At 43.8% G+C, this 15,389-nt stretch overlaps 1 protein-coding gene across 1 annotated transcript in view; it reads left to right on the top strand.

Annotated features, from left to right (window-relative positions):
* Positions 1-15,389, top strand: part of AHCYL1 (adenosylhomocysteinase like 1) — a 707,570-nt gene that overhangs the window by 249,049 nt on the left and 443,132 nt on the right. Inside the window, exon 6 of the mRNA XM_073615883.1 lies at positions 5,416-5,513. Coding sequence (XP_073471984.1) covers positions 5,416-5,513 — 98 coding nt within the window. The remainder of the gene's footprint in view (positions 1-5,415; positions 5,514-15,389) is intronic.

Raw genomic sequence — 15,389 nt, 5'->3', positions numbered from 1 at the left:
ACTGAGGGATTTTTAAAAGGCAGGATGTATTGGAACGAGGAGATAAGCGTCCGATAAATCTACGGACAGCATCCAATCTCCTAGATTTGCAGCTAATAGTATGGACTGTAGGCTCTCCATTTTGAAGGATTCTAATTTGATGTCTCTGTTTAGTCTCTTTAGGTCCAGCACTGGCCGTAAATACCCTGTCTTCTTTTTTACAAGAAAGAGAGGGGATTAGAATCCTCTGCCTCTCTGACACAGCGGAACCTCCAAAATGGCTTCCTTTTGTTTTAGTTCTGTTATGTATTTTAGAAGGATCCTTCTCTTGCCTGGAGAAGACGGGAGTTTTGTTGGAAGAAAGTGGTTTCTGGGAATCTTGTTCAAGAATCTCCACTTGTGACCGAACTTGATTGTGGAAATGGTCCAAGGGTCTTTGATGTTTTCTGACCATATTTGAGTGAATTTTTTGAGTCTGGCGCCCACCCTCGGAGGATGGGCGGGCGTACTTTCAAAAGGACTTCTGCTGTTCGCCAGAAGGGGTGGCCTTGGTTTTCTGCATCCTCAAAAAGGATGACTGTGTGTTCCTCCAGTTTCTCTTAAACTCTTTTCCCGGCCTATAGGATTTTGCTCCTCTGTACCTTTCGGGAAGGTTACCCTTGTAAACTGGACCTCTTGATCTCTTGGGTCTCCTGTCAGAGGTAATGAGGCCCGATTTTTTCCCCCCGTCACCTTGGAAATGGCTGCATCCAATTTGGAGCCGAAGAGATTCGAGCCATCATAGGGGATCTTGCACCAATTTGTTTTTGATGCTGCGTCGGCTACCCAGGGTTTTAGCCGCAAAGCTCTTCTTTCCGTCACCGAGGCTAGCATAGCCCGAGCCGAGCACCTGATAACGTCCACGGAGGCTTCTGCGATGAAATCGCCTGCTAATTTAAGTTCCTGTAGAGACGAAATTACTTTCTCTAATGCCCCATACACACGGTCGGACTTTGTTCGGACATTCCGACAACAAAATCCTAGGATTTTTTCTGACGGATGTTGGCTCAAACTTGTCTTGCATACACACGGTCACACAAAGTTGTCGGAAAATCCGATCGTTCTAAACGCGGTGACGTAAAACACGTACGTCGGGACTATAAACGGGGCAGTGGCCAATAGCTTTCATCTCTTTCTTTTTTCTGAGCATGCGTGGCACTTTTTCCGTCGGATTTGTGTACACACGATCGGAATTTCCGACAACGGATTTTGTTGTTGGAAAATTTTATAGCCTGCTCTCAAACTTTGTGTGTCGGAAAATCCGATGGGAAAATGTGTGATGGAGCCTACACATGGTCGGAATTTCTGACAACACGCTCCGATCGGACATTTTTCATCGGAAAATCTGACCGCGTGTACGGGGCATTAGTCTGCTCCCTGCTGGAGAGATTTCTCAATATTGACTGTCCAGCCCGAGATGGCTCTACCAACCGCTGCTGTGGTTAATGCTGGTCTACAAGCGCCTCCTGCTGTGGAGTAGGCTTTTTTAAGTTCCAGATCAATCTTCCGATCTAGAACGTCACGGAAGGAGATGGCGTCCTTGATGGGAAGGGTGACATGTCTTGCCAGACGCATCAGGGAGGCATCCACAATAGGAGCGTTAATTAAGGAGTTGACCTTAGGCTCTTTAAGAGGATACATCTTGGCTAGTGTGTTGTTTAGGCTAGGCCTCTTGTCGGATCTTTCCCATTCGTCTTTTATTAAATCTTCAACTCTTCAATGAACGGGAAGGTCTCTGGGTCCCTCTTTAGGTTTGGAAAATATTTCCGAGTCTTCTGAGGCGCTTCCTCAGACTCCTCCCAACCTATGGCCTCCTTGACTGACTTTGCGAAGGGTTCGACCAGAGAGAAGTCAAACCCAGTTGGGACTTCTGGATCCTCGTCCTCTGAAGGGGATTCTGGATCCACCCCTACCATGGAAGTACCTGGGTCTGACGTGACTGGCAGGGGTGTTGTTGATTCCATTATGGATTCTCGCACAGATTCCCGAATAAGTTCGGTTACTTCTCTGACGTCTGATTCTCTCTTTTGTGGCCTCATTGAAACAGGTGCGACATGCTAATTTATCTGGCAAAGCGGAGGTGCCACATACCCAGTAGGTATTAGCTGCGGGGCGGGTGTGCAGGCTTTGTCCGTGACGTGACTAAGGTGATCTCCCATGACGTGATCTGCTACGTCGAGATTGACTGTGCCGTGAGTGCCTTTGACGAGATGAGGAGCGTGACCGGCTTCTGCGGGATCTCCTGCTTGCGGCATGGCTTGATCTCTCTTCGCGTCTTGATCCAGACCTGGAAGGGCTGCCAGAAGGAGTCTTGTTAGAAGACATGCTCTCTTTTTTCTCTCTTCAATACTTACCACTGAATGTGGATAGCCCCTTACCTTATTGGCTGAGGATGGTCTGCTAGGGCAGTGGTCTCCATGAAGGTAGGCAAGAAGAAGGAAGTCTGGAAGTGGATTTTAGAAGCAGAAATATATGTATACAAATATACATATTTTGATATTAACGAAAAAAAAATCCTTTTTTTTTTTTTTTTTTTTTTTTTTTTTTTTTTCTTTTAAATATAACATGTCAGGAAGTCCCTGAAAAATAGAAATGAGAACTTAAGGTAACTACCAGGCTTCAATGAAGAAATCCTAAGCAAGGAATCAGCAGTCTGGGCTGAAAGAAGAAAAACACATAATTCTCAGCCCAGAACCCTCTTTTAAATAGACCGCCGCAGTTTGCGGCAAAAAATGACGCTTCGCGCATGCGCAGAAGCGTCGTGACGACTCCGGCGCCATCTTGGAAGCTGGAAAGCCGCTGAGAACAGCCCTCCACGGCCTCCCATGCATGCGCACTGCGGGACGGGACACACGGCGGTCATGAAAGAGCTAATAGAGCGCTGTGGGACTACAGGTCCCAGAGGAGAAAAAGAAGAAAGAGATAGAAGGAAAAAACAGTAGAAGGGGAAGACAAATGATTGATAAGAGAGAGTGGAGACCACTGCAAACCTGAAGCTTTTTTAAAGCTTATTCTGTGCCAGACGCTTCATGCTGATGCCCCTGAGACCACCAGAGTGGGGCTCCCTCCATAAGAGCTCCTTTAGAGACTGTACAGGAGGGACTTCCAAACAGGAGAGGCTTGAACCTGCTGGGGTGATGCAGTAAGAGGCTTGCGCTGTCCATCCGTCTTGTCAGGTGAGGATAAAAAAGAATGGTGGGGGTCATCTCTCTTCAACTTTTATAGCTAGTCCAATCCTGTCAGGTTGTGGAGGCGGAGTCACAACCCAGTGTGTGCTGCCATAAAGGCGTCAGGAAAAAAAAAAAATGCACTACATTACTTTTGAAAATAAACAATTGAGTCAAGGGCATTTCAGGACATTTTTTAATAACATGAACAATCTTTTTAACTTTTTCAATGCTTAGTACATACAGCAATATTCCAGGTTGTTTTTCCAGTGCAGGTTAAGAAAGAGAATAAATTTGTGGCTTTAAGCAATGCATTTTCTTTCCCACGGTTCCCTGCCTCTCTTTACTAAAACACTGCCACAGAATAACTATATCAACATAAACACCTTGGAAGCATTATGGCCTTGATCATTTGAGAACCGCATTAAAGTGATTGTAAACCATCAATCACCTTGTAAAACAACCTATTCAGTTTAAAATAGAAATGAAAAGCAAAATAGTTGTGTATATGTATAAAAAAAAAAAAAAAAATTAATTAAAAAAAAAAAAAATATATATATATATATATATATATAATATTTCTCCCGTTTTAGAAGTGATCACATTCCCTCTGTCTCAGCTCAGAGCTAAGGGAGGAGAAGCAACAGTGCACTGATCTTCTTCCCAGTGAATGGCTGTGCAGGGGAGGTGTGTCAGGACTGATCTGATCATTGAAGGAGAGTTACCAGCATAGCAAGATAACTGACCATAGTGTGTTCTCCTGTTTAGTGTGGTCAGTTTTTAATAGGAAAGCTGGGGGACTGGGAGGAACACCAGGGATTTCACACAAAGAAAGCAATACAAAGAGAACAGGATACTGTTTCATAGAAGTACATGGTACAGCAGGAGCATATCAGGAATATGCAATGTTGGGTTTACATACTCTTTAACAGATCATTATCTCTAACTGTACAATAATATATTGAATATTATGTTTAGCAAATAAAAAGTAGCATAAAATAGGTTTCCTTGTTCTACAGGCATTCTTTTAATTACATTTTTACATAACTAAGGTAAGTGCTCCATCCTAGGCCACATTCAAGACTCTTGGCACAAGCATTTGAGAAGTGCTTTGCATAATTTTTAAAAAAGTAGGTGAATGTTACTGCACAAGCATTTTCAGACGTGTGTGCCTGTACATTGTTTCCGGTACTGCATGCTATATTTGGAAGGTGCTAAAGATAATGGACACTTTTTTTGTAACACCTGTAATAGAAGACAATGGAAATGTTTCTCAGATCTTCTCTGGGAACTGAGCCTTTTGCAGTGTCGCCATAACTGCGAAATAGCTGCACTACCACAAAGATCAAAATGAGCCATATACCTTTCTCTTCAGTTGTATCTTGGGAGGTAGTTGTGAGCTTGGTTCAAGCAGGGAAGGAGAAACAAAAATACAAGTACTACTGAGCGTTAACTTATGTAAGCAGTATTTCCCACCGGGTAGATGCTGCTTCCCGGTGCCCTATAATCCTTTCTCAGTTTTAAGGGTCTGTAAAAATAAACTTACACTGATTAGCTGACAATGTGTTCAACTGATTCAGAGCAGGAAGAACTTTGGCCAAACCAAAGTCCAATGTCGTTAGTTTTTTTGTTCATTATATCAAAGATTTATCAAACCTTTGTGAACTGTATTGTAAAGGAGCCGATGTTTAAAGGGGTTGTAATTCCTCGCCGTTTTTCACCTTAATGCATTCATGCATTAAGGTGAAAAACATTTTTTAATGCAGCAGCGCCTCTGAGCCCCGAAATTTGCGCGACGAAAACAAGCACACCAGCTCTGGCCGGTGTCTCATGTCCTTTTTGGATAGATTGATAGCAGCGCAGCCATTGGCTCCCACTGCTGTCAAACAAATCCAATGACGAGGGGGGGGGGCTGAGTCATACATTCGGTGGCTATGGACGCCGAATGATGGACTCGGGAGTGCACCCGCAAGGTACCCCCCAGGAGAGCGCTTCTTCTAGGGGATTATATGATGTGGGGAGGAGCCGCCAGGGGACCCCAGAAGACGAGGTTCAGGGCCACTCTGGGCAAAACGAGCTGCACAGTGGAGGTAAGTATGATATGTTTGTTATGTAAAAAAAACAAAAAACGAACCCTTACAATCACTTTAACAGTTGATATGAATGCTACTTGTTTGAGCAAACAATTTTTACAGTGATAATTTGTATCCCTTTCTCTTCATCTTGGTAGGTGTTGCGGTCTTTGCATGGAAAGGGGAATCGGAAGATGATTTCTGGTGGTGCATTGATCGATCTGTGAATGGAAATAGTGATTGGCAGCCAAACATGGTATGTCCAAGTTAGTGGTTACATTCTAAATGTTCGATTATGCTCTAAGCTTGTTTATTTTATCTCTTAACCACAACAAGGATTCTGTGCTGAGACCAATCATATTTAATCTATTCATAAACGACCTGGAGGATGGGGTAAACGGTTCAATCTCTGTATTTGCGGACGATGCTAAGCTAAGCAGGGCAATAACTTCTCTGCAGGATGTGGAAACCTTTGAACAAAGATTTGAACAAATTAATGGGGTGGGCAACTACATGGCAAATGAGGTTTAGTGTAGAAAAATGTAAAATAATGCATTTGGGTAGCAAAAATATGAATGCAATCTATACACTAGGGGGAGAACCTCTGGGGGAATCTAGGGTGGAAAAGAACCTGGGGGTCCTAGTAGATGATAGGCTTAGCAATGGCATGCAATGCCAAGCTGCTGCTAACAAAACAAACAGAATATTGGCATGCATTAAAAAAGGGATTAACTCCAGAGATAAAACGATAATTCTCACACTCTACAAGACTCTGGTCCGGCCACACCTAGAATATGCTGTCCAGTTCTGAGCACCAGTCCTCGGGAAGGATGTACTGGAAATGGAGCGAGTACAAAGAAGAGCAACAAAGCTAATAAAGGGTCTGGAGGATATTAGTTATGAAGAAAGGTTGCGAGCACTGAACTTATTCTCTCTGGTGAATAGACGCTTAAGAGGGGATATGATTTTTAATTTACAAATACCATACTGGTGACCCCACAATAGGTATAAAACTTTTTTGCGTAAGGGAGTTTTACAAGACACATGGCCACTCATTAAAAATTAGAAAAGAGGTTTAACCATAAACTACGTAGAGGGTTCTTTACTGTAATGCCCTGTACACACGGTCGGACATTGATCGGACATTCCGACAACAAAATCCATGGATTTTTTCAGACGGATGTTGGCTCGAACTTGTCTTGCATACACACGGTCACACAAAGTTGTCGGAAAATCCGATCATTCTGAACGTGGTGACGTAAAACACGTACGTCGGGACTATAAACGGGGCAGTAGCCAATAGCTTTCGTTTCTTAATTTATTCTGAGCATGCGTTGCACTTTATGCGTCGGATTTGTGTACACACAATCGGAATTTCCGAAAACAGATTTTGTTGTCAGAAAATTTTATAGCAAGCTCTCAAACTTTGTGTGTCGGAAATTCCTATGGAAAATGTGTGATGGAGCTTACACACGGTCGGAATTTCCGACAACAAGGTCCTATCACACATTTTCCATGGGAAAATCTATCGTGTGTACAGGGCATAAGAGCGGCCGGGATGTGGAATTCCCTTCCACAGGCGGTGGTCTCAGCGGGGGGCATTGATAGTTTAAAAAAACTATTAGATAAGCACCTGAGCAACCACAACATACAGAGTAATACTGACTTGTAATACAAGGTAATACTGACTTATAATCGCACACATAGGTAGGACCTGATGGACTTTTTTTTCAACCTCACCTACTATGTAACAAAATAATAAACATTTTTATATAAATAAGTAGTAAATACATTTACGATTCTGTCTCTACAGTGCTGTTGTCTTCTATATTCAGATTTCTTTGTATCATTATGAAATTGGCCTTTTTTTTTTTTCCGAGGCGGGTTTATTCATAAGCTTTTGTAAAAGTGTGAGCGTAGTTAAACATTGGAACTGATTTATAGAAAAGGATCACCAACAACTGGAACAAACCTAGTTGTTGCCCATAGCAAATCATTTAGAATATGTGACAATATTTGTGGCAGTGATGAAACCTCAACGTGTTGGACATTTGCTGCGGTTTTATTAAATCAGCCATACTGTGCCCTTTAGATACTTTTAATGACATGAAATTGAATTTTATGTTACTGCCACTTCATGATAAAATGAGAGAAATGTCATCGAAAATCCAGCCTAGGTATGAATAAAATCAAAACATTTTGCAGACTTCTACTGGACCCACTGAGACCTTATGTGCATGGCTTAGATACGTGGTTTATATGCATGGCTCATATAGTTGGAGCATCATCATCCAATCTCCAGGTGGATTTTAATTGACTTTGGTAATTCACAGATGCTCCACCCAGCTTCTATAGAGACCACTAAGACCTTATATGCAAGGCTTAGACGTCACCCCAGATACTTAGGAGCCCTATGTGTTCAGATCCCCACCCTCTGCTTTGTGCTGCTGAGTGATCCTGACAGACTTTGTGTGAATTCTGTGGAAGGCTGTACAGGACAGATGGCTTTCGATTAAACAGGTACATCTTATATAGATGGATTTGTTTCATCTGTCTTTCACATGAGACTAGTTACTTCAATGGTTTATATGCAAAAGTTTTCAACCACTGTAGGTGCTTGCTTTGACTACATGTTGGTCATGGCCAGGGGACCAGGAACACATGTGAAAAATGTGGAATTCAGCGGCACCTTTCATTCTCTAGGCCCAGGTCTACTAGCGCTGCAACGCTGACTCCCTGTGGTTCTACTGCACCTGCACAGATTCTGAGTAATTTTTACCGCTGTTGGAGCAGGTACTTATTGTGTCTGTGCAGTCTCATTCTCAGAGTACTTATACTGTGCATGCTGCCTCTTCTTCTTTCGGGGCATGCCTCCAACTTAGCCACACTTCCCAGTCCAAGGTGATCAGCAGTCTATAGTTACTGGCACAAGAGTTCTTCTTTTCCCTCTCAACAGCAGCAGAAGTCATGGGTACCCCTCTGGGGATAATTGGCACCACTTGTGGCATATCACAAATGCAAGAGAAAGAGGTTAGGAGGCCTTGCTAGCCTAGACTCAGCCCAGGGTGGTAGTTTATCTCCATAGGGCCCTAGTAACCTCTCTTTGGAAGTGTGACTCTCTGCCTTTCTCTGGGAACTCTGCTAGCCATTTGGCTGCACAACCTTCCGCCTTTTTTATCTAAAGAGAAAGTTTCATGGCAGAATTTCAGTCCTTGTAGCGACTGATGATACCAAGGTCTGCAAGTGTGCCCATTTTGTTTCCAATTCGGAATCTGTTTTTAACGTAGCCCTTAAGGCAGATACACTACCAAAGGAGGTGGTAGAAGACGAATCCCCACCCCCCCTTCTTCTGAGGAATCAGATCAGGATAGAATGCTTTGACTGAAATTTGATCCAAGATTAGAGATACCATTGCTACATGTATTGATGCTGTAAGCTCCTGCTTGGCATTAGAGCAGCCTGAGTCTGCTCACTCCAAGGTCTCTGGTCTGGGGTCTCTGAAATGACCTAACCCTGTTAGGACTTTCCTAGTCCACTTGCTTATGGATTTTTACTCCTCCATAACTCTTTGCACAGAAATATCCTTTTGAGGAACATTTCCTGCAAATTTGTACAGTTTCTCTAGTAGACCCTGCCATCTCTTGCCTTTAAAAAACGTAATTGCCCCGTAGAGGATAATTCTGTGTTCAGGGACCCGGTGGATAATTGGTAAGAGGCCATCCATAATCCTCTTTCTCCTTAGCAGCCCCCCTTTGTGGCCTGCAGTTGCTTCCATTGCAGTCTGTCAGATCATTGCTGTCTGGACTTGGCACATGACCTGAGATCCTAGCTCAATCCTAACAGTTGCTTCAGTCCACAATCGTCTAGATATTTTTAACAGTGGCCTTACAGCTTGGTGGATACACTTCACCAGATCTCCAGGATGAGTTTTCTCTTCATCCACATGTGCAGGATCCTTTGGCTTAAATGCTGGTCAATGGGACTCCCATTTAAGTAGCACCTTGTGCGACTACCCTTTGAAGGTGAATGCCTGTTCAGCCCCTTTTTGGATAAGTACATTAACGAGATCTCCGTGTCAAAGAGATCTCAGGGTCAAAAATACACCTAAGGTTAATAGTTCCTGAGGTTCACCCCTCTCAGATATCCAGTGCCATCTCTAAGCCAGACATATTCGTTCATAGAAAGACAAGGCCCTACAAACCAGCTAAGTTTGGTTTCAAGACCTCTTTCCAGTTTTGGGGTGGGGAGTAGGGGGGGACATCTGTCCACTTTCTGGTCCCAGAAATTTTCAGACGTCCGGGTCTAGAGTGTCTTTTTTTTCTGGAGCTGAAAACTGGAGTTTTGAACTCTGCCTCCACCATGCTTCATGCTTTAAAACGCGTCTCTCCCCAACAATAGGAAGCAGATCTTACTGCTGTCGTTCAGCAGCTTTTGTCTCAGACGGCCATTATGCCTGTACCATTCAGGGCTTCTACTGAAACATCTTCATGGTTCCCAAACCAAGTGGAGGGTTCTAGCCTATTCTATATTTAAAAACTCTCAACTTGTTCCTGCAGGTTAAAAAGTTTTGCATGGAAACTGACAGTTTGGTCATTGCCTCCCTGCTTCCAGGGGAAACTTTCTGACTTCAGTAGACATTTGGGATTCTTACTTGCACATTTTTACTCCTGTCAATGCCATGTGAGTTTTGCTGTGAGTGATCTGTCTGCAGTTTTTCAACCTTGCCTTTTGCTTGCCCCTGGATTTTCTCCAAGGTGCTTGCCTTGGTTTTAGCTCTGCTCCAGGCTCAAGGAATTCATGTTGTGAGATAACTGGATAATCTCTGAAGGTGAATGCAGATCTTGCAGAACTTAATTTGGATCTTTGACCTGCAGAAGTAATTTGTGGAATCATCATACAGATTAGAATACCTGAGCCAGATGTTAGACACAGCACTGTTCAGGATTTTGCTGGATCTGATCTAAGCCTTTCCGCTCCTCTGGAGCCTGCCTTGTCTGTATGACAAAAGTAGGATATTCTGTTATATCTCATCACACAATCAATTGGCCCTGGAGAACGTGCTCAGACACCTGGCAGACTGTCCCTGGGTCCGCCTGGACCATCGGGATCTTCTGTCTTGAGGACCAGTACACCATTCTCAGTCGTTGGCTTTCATTGCATGGCCCTTTAAAGCACAGGTCCTAAGAAGGAGAGCCCTGTCGTCTATGTACATCTATTACTTATGCAAGGCAATGAGATTTCATCCTGGGAAGTTCACTGTCCTTTCCTTTCTGCAGTCTAGTCTGCATCAGCAATTCACTTAAAGTACTCTCAAAAGGCAAATCTTTAAGCCATTTTAGTGACAGCTGGCCTCTTTTTCCTTTTTTGCAGAGTAATGCATGCATCTCTCACCTGTATGCTCCCCTATGTGTCCATGGGACCATAACCTGGCTCTTTTGGCTCTCCAGCAGCAGCCCCCCTGTGGAGAATCTCTATTTTTTAAAGATCCAATGGAGCAGTAGAAATCAAATTGGTTGTTCGATCTATGTATACAGTTGCTGAAACTTTGATGAGACATCTTATAGTGTCTGCTCTGGTCTTTCATACCATAACTGAGTGGTCAAGACCTTCGAATCAGGACCTGCTTTGTTGGCCTTAATAAACCAAATGGTTCAGGCACTGCAATTTTTCTGTGAGGCTTTGTTAAACTGCAGCATCTTGGTGTCTCGCTTGCGTCTGCTGTGGTATTGTGCAGCATATTAGGGCTCAGATGTTGGTCTTCAAATTAGACAAAAAAAAAGCATTGACTGATTATCCTTTTGTGGACAACTACCTTTGATGGATGATATCATTAAAATACTTAGAGGGCAGTAAGAGTACATTATACACAGTGTAAACCGGGGCCCTCTTTCACGGCTCAAAGACTTTCCTTTCATTCCCATGGAGACACTGAGAAAGGTTCCAGGCATGTTAAAGCCTCCACTTCTGCAAGCTCCAAATTACCTTGGCAGAACAAGTTCTCTGTGGTCACTGACAAGCTTGTCAAGAAGGTTTGCCTTCACCGGCAATGGCCCAAGGAGGATGCTTGCCTTCCTTTTTAATATTCTGGAACTCTGAGCCATTAGGTTGTTTCTTGTGCATGCCACAGATCTTCTGCAAGAGCATTCCTTGAGGATACGGTCAGACAAGCCATGACCCTGGTAAATCACTAAGTATACACAAAGAGTAATGCAGGAGGTTCACCACTTTCTACTTTGGGCTGAGAGGCATGTTCTAGCTCCATCAGTACAGTAGTCTACATGCCAGGAGTGGACAAATGGCAGGTGTATTATCTCAGCCATCAGAGTTTGGATCCGGGAGAATAGTCCCTTTATCCAGAGGTGTTTTAGCAGATATGCTCCAGGTGGGAAACTCCAAATGTGGATTCACTAGCCTCTCCTCCTAATGCCAAACTGGAGAAGGTGATTGCAAAGCTGAGAGATCCCCAGTCTGAAGAGACAGATGCGGCCCCCAACTTTCTTTTTTGGCACCGAGGACTGGTGTTGTGGAAACAAATTTTCCTGGTGATTGGGGGTGGGTGGGGGGGGGGGGGGTGCGTGGGCTTGACCATGGCTCATTTCTATTTCTTGGAGCAATGGCTGGCATTAGTGCTTCAATCATCACCACACCATGGTTCATATAATGTCAGGATGATTGAAGTGCATTATTTCTATTATAACATTGTAATATAAAATGAAATAGCTCAACTCACCTTAATGCAGAATCAGTGGGAGCCCTGAGTGTGTCACTTGCCACCGTCACCTGCCACCAGATGCAGCTTGTCACTTGCCACCGTCGCCTGCCACCAGATGCAGCTTGTCACTTGACATCGTCGCCTGCCACTAGAAGATGCAGCTTGTCATTTGACACCGTTGCCTGCCACCAGATGCAGCATGTCACTTGCCACATCACCTGCCACCACATGCACCTTGTTACTTGCCACCGTCGCATGTCACCAGATGCAGTTTCCTACTATCCTGCCACCAGATATAGAATGTCACTGTAGCCTGCCACCAAAAAATACCAGATGCAGCTCTTCACTTTAAGAATTTAATGCCAATTTTAGGCCTCATGCACACTGGACATTTTTACAGCTGCTGTTTTGGGCTCCAGAAGTTTTTTTCTGCAGTCAATAAACTCCCCAGCATGTTATCCTATGTGTCCATGCACACATAGGCTGTTATTAGCAGGTTTTGGCAGGGGCGTTTTCTGGCTGAAAAAAACCCCCCAGAACTAGTGGGTTTTGAGAGGAGTTTTTTAGCTGTAAAACTGCTCTAACTCTGAAAAACGCTGAAAAACCCAAGTATTCTGAGTTTATCAGCGTTGTTGAGCCATAAGCTTTTGTGGGAGTATAATTTTGTTAAACACTACAGCTAAAAAACGCTACTGCAAAAACGCTGAAAAACTCTACAGTGACAGCTGCTGGCTTTTTTATAACGTCCGGTGTGCATGAGGCCTTAAAAAGAAAAAAAAAACTTTATTATGCAGAGAAAGAACTTGTCTTACTCACACCCTCTTCTTGCAGCCTCTCCCCAGCGATACGGCGTCCGACAGAGCAGGGAAACCAACACATGCACAGTTGCTACTGTGTTTCGTCCTATTCTAGAGTGAGAGGGCGGAACAGCGGTAATGCGAGGTGGGTAGTGACAGATGTCATCACTCTGCTTGCCCGCCGCACCTCGAATCAGTGCAGCCTTCACAGCCTGGCTGCAAGTAGAGCACAGACCAGTCCGTGGCCCAGGGGTTGGGGAACCCCGCTCTAAGTGTAAGTCATTGGGTGTTCCTCAGTATTTTTCAGTGATTAGTATCCTTTCTTTCTTTCTTTCTTTCTTTCTTTCTTTCTTTCTTTCTTTCTTTCTTTCTTTCTTTCTTTCTTTCTTTCTTTCTTTCTTTCTTTCTTTCTTTCTTTCTTTCTTGAGTTGTGGATCGATGTATGGTTTTCTGTACCATTAAAGGTTCAGTTTTGACCTTGGCTGTTTTGTTTTGATACACTTTGGTAAATTATGATTTCATTTGTACTTTTATTCATGTTGCTTCTGTCAGACCTCTGCTTCCTTCATGGGATCCAATTAAATTATTTCAGTCTTACAAAGACCTCCTTTTGAGAACATTCAAGCGATCTCTTTGCAGACATTATCTCAAAAGGTGTCCTTTTTGGTGGCTATTTGAAACTTTGCCCTTCCTTTTTTACCTAAGGTGATTTCAGCTTTTCACCCGTAATGACGATATTGTGCTTTACCTTCAGGCTACTTCATCCTTCCTTCTGATGGACAGATTCCTTGTTTGTTGTGGTTTATGGTCCTTGTAAAAGACTTTCTAAATCTCCTACTACCGTCTCCCAGTGGATTTGTTACATTTTAACTCAGGCATATGCCATTAGACATCAGTGGCGGCTGGTTAAGTTTTAGGATGGGGGGGGGGTGTCAGACCCTGCCCTTCCTTTTTGACCCCTCACACTTCTCATAAGCCCCACCCCTTATAGAATCTACTTACTCCGTCCCCTGTATTCCACTTGCTTCCACCCATAGTATCAGGAATATACAGCTGCAGCATCACAGATCAGGGTATGAACGTTGTACATATTAACCCCCCCCTCCCTGTACATATTACCCCCCCCGTACATATTAACCCCCCTAACCTGTACATATTAACCCCCCTCCCCTGTACATTTTAACCCCACTGTACACAATACCCCCTCTTGCCCACATTTACCCCCTTCCTTTTACACATCCCCCCCAATGTATTGCATTCTCCATGTACACATTGGCCCCCATCCCCCTACACATTGCCTTCTTGCACTTGTCCACATATGGCTGAGATGTTGCTCAACCTGGCAGGGGCTAAAGCTGATGCTGTCGCTGACTCGCATTCTTGAGATTTCTAATCTTCCGACCTGTCAGTTCCCCGGCGTACACAGACAGCAAGGGCGGCAGAGCGGAGAAAAGTCACTGTAGCCAGAGTACTGCAGGCTTCCCAGAGAGAGGTCTGATTCTTACCTGGGGGCAGTCACAGCGCGAGAGATGTCCACCTGGAGCATGCCTGTAGGAGCTGGAAGACCGGGAGGAGGAAGAGCTGCTCTGTACCGCCATAGTGAGTGACCCACTGCTCTCCACACAACAGTGAGACAGGAAACCGGAAGTGACGCGGCAGTGGCTGCAGAAAGCACCGCACAGTCTTCCTCAGTTCCTGCCATTGAAAAATCGGAAAGGAGGCCACATACCAATCAGTGCGGAGTGGGAGTGTTTGCGGGCGCAGTGCTTACGCCCCGAACCCTCCCTTAACACGGGCAAATCAGCTTCCCAGCTTGCAGTCAGCTGATTGCAAGCTGGGAAGCTTCCCATAAACTGCCGTGTGTCCGGCGCCCGGACACTCTTAAAGGGCTTGAAAAAAAGTGAAAAAAATTTTGTAAACAAAGCAAGAGTCCAATGCAGTCAATCCCAAGAAACTTTGAAGAAATTTTCTAAACACAAGTCCACTCGTGTCTTCTTTCCACTTTAACCACTTCAGCTCTGGAAGATTTACCCCCCTTCATGACCAGGCCATTTTTTGCAATATGGCACTGCATTCCTTTAACTGACAATTACGCAGTCATGCGACACTGTACCCAAATAAAATCTATGTCCTTTTTTCTCCCATAAATACAGCTTTCTTTTGGTGGTATTTGATCACCTCTGCAGTTTTTATTTTTTGCTCTGTAAACAAAAAAAAAGACAATTTTGAAAAAACTAAAAAATGATTTTTTACCTTTTGCTATAAAACCTATCCAATTAAAAAATCTAATTTCCTTATTAGTTTAGACCAGTATGTATCCTGCTACATAGTTTTGGTAAAAAAAAAATCCCAATATGCATATATTGATTGGTTTGTGCAAAAGTTTTAGCGCCTACAAATTATGAGATATGTTAATGGAATTTTTATTTATTTTTTTTTATACTAGTAATGGGGGCGATCAGCGACTTATAGTGGCTGGCAAATTGGACACTGACACTTTCTTTTGGAACCAGTGACACTAATACAGTGATCAGTGCTATCAGTATGCTGTCATATACGAATGACACTGGCTGGGAAGCAAATTAACATTTAGGGTGATCCAAGGGTTAAATGTGTGCCTAGC

The sequence above is a fragment of the Aquarana catesbeiana genome, linkage group LG02 (assembly GCF_042186555.1).
Source record: "Aquarana catesbeiana isolate 2022-GZ linkage group LG02, ASM4218655v1, whole genome shotgun sequence".
NCBI lineage: Eukaryota > Metazoa > Chordata > Amphibia > Anura > Ranidae > Aquarana > Aquarana catesbeiana.
Note: the sequence above shows the minus strand (reverse complement) of the source record. Positions and strands in the feature narration are given on the sequence as shown.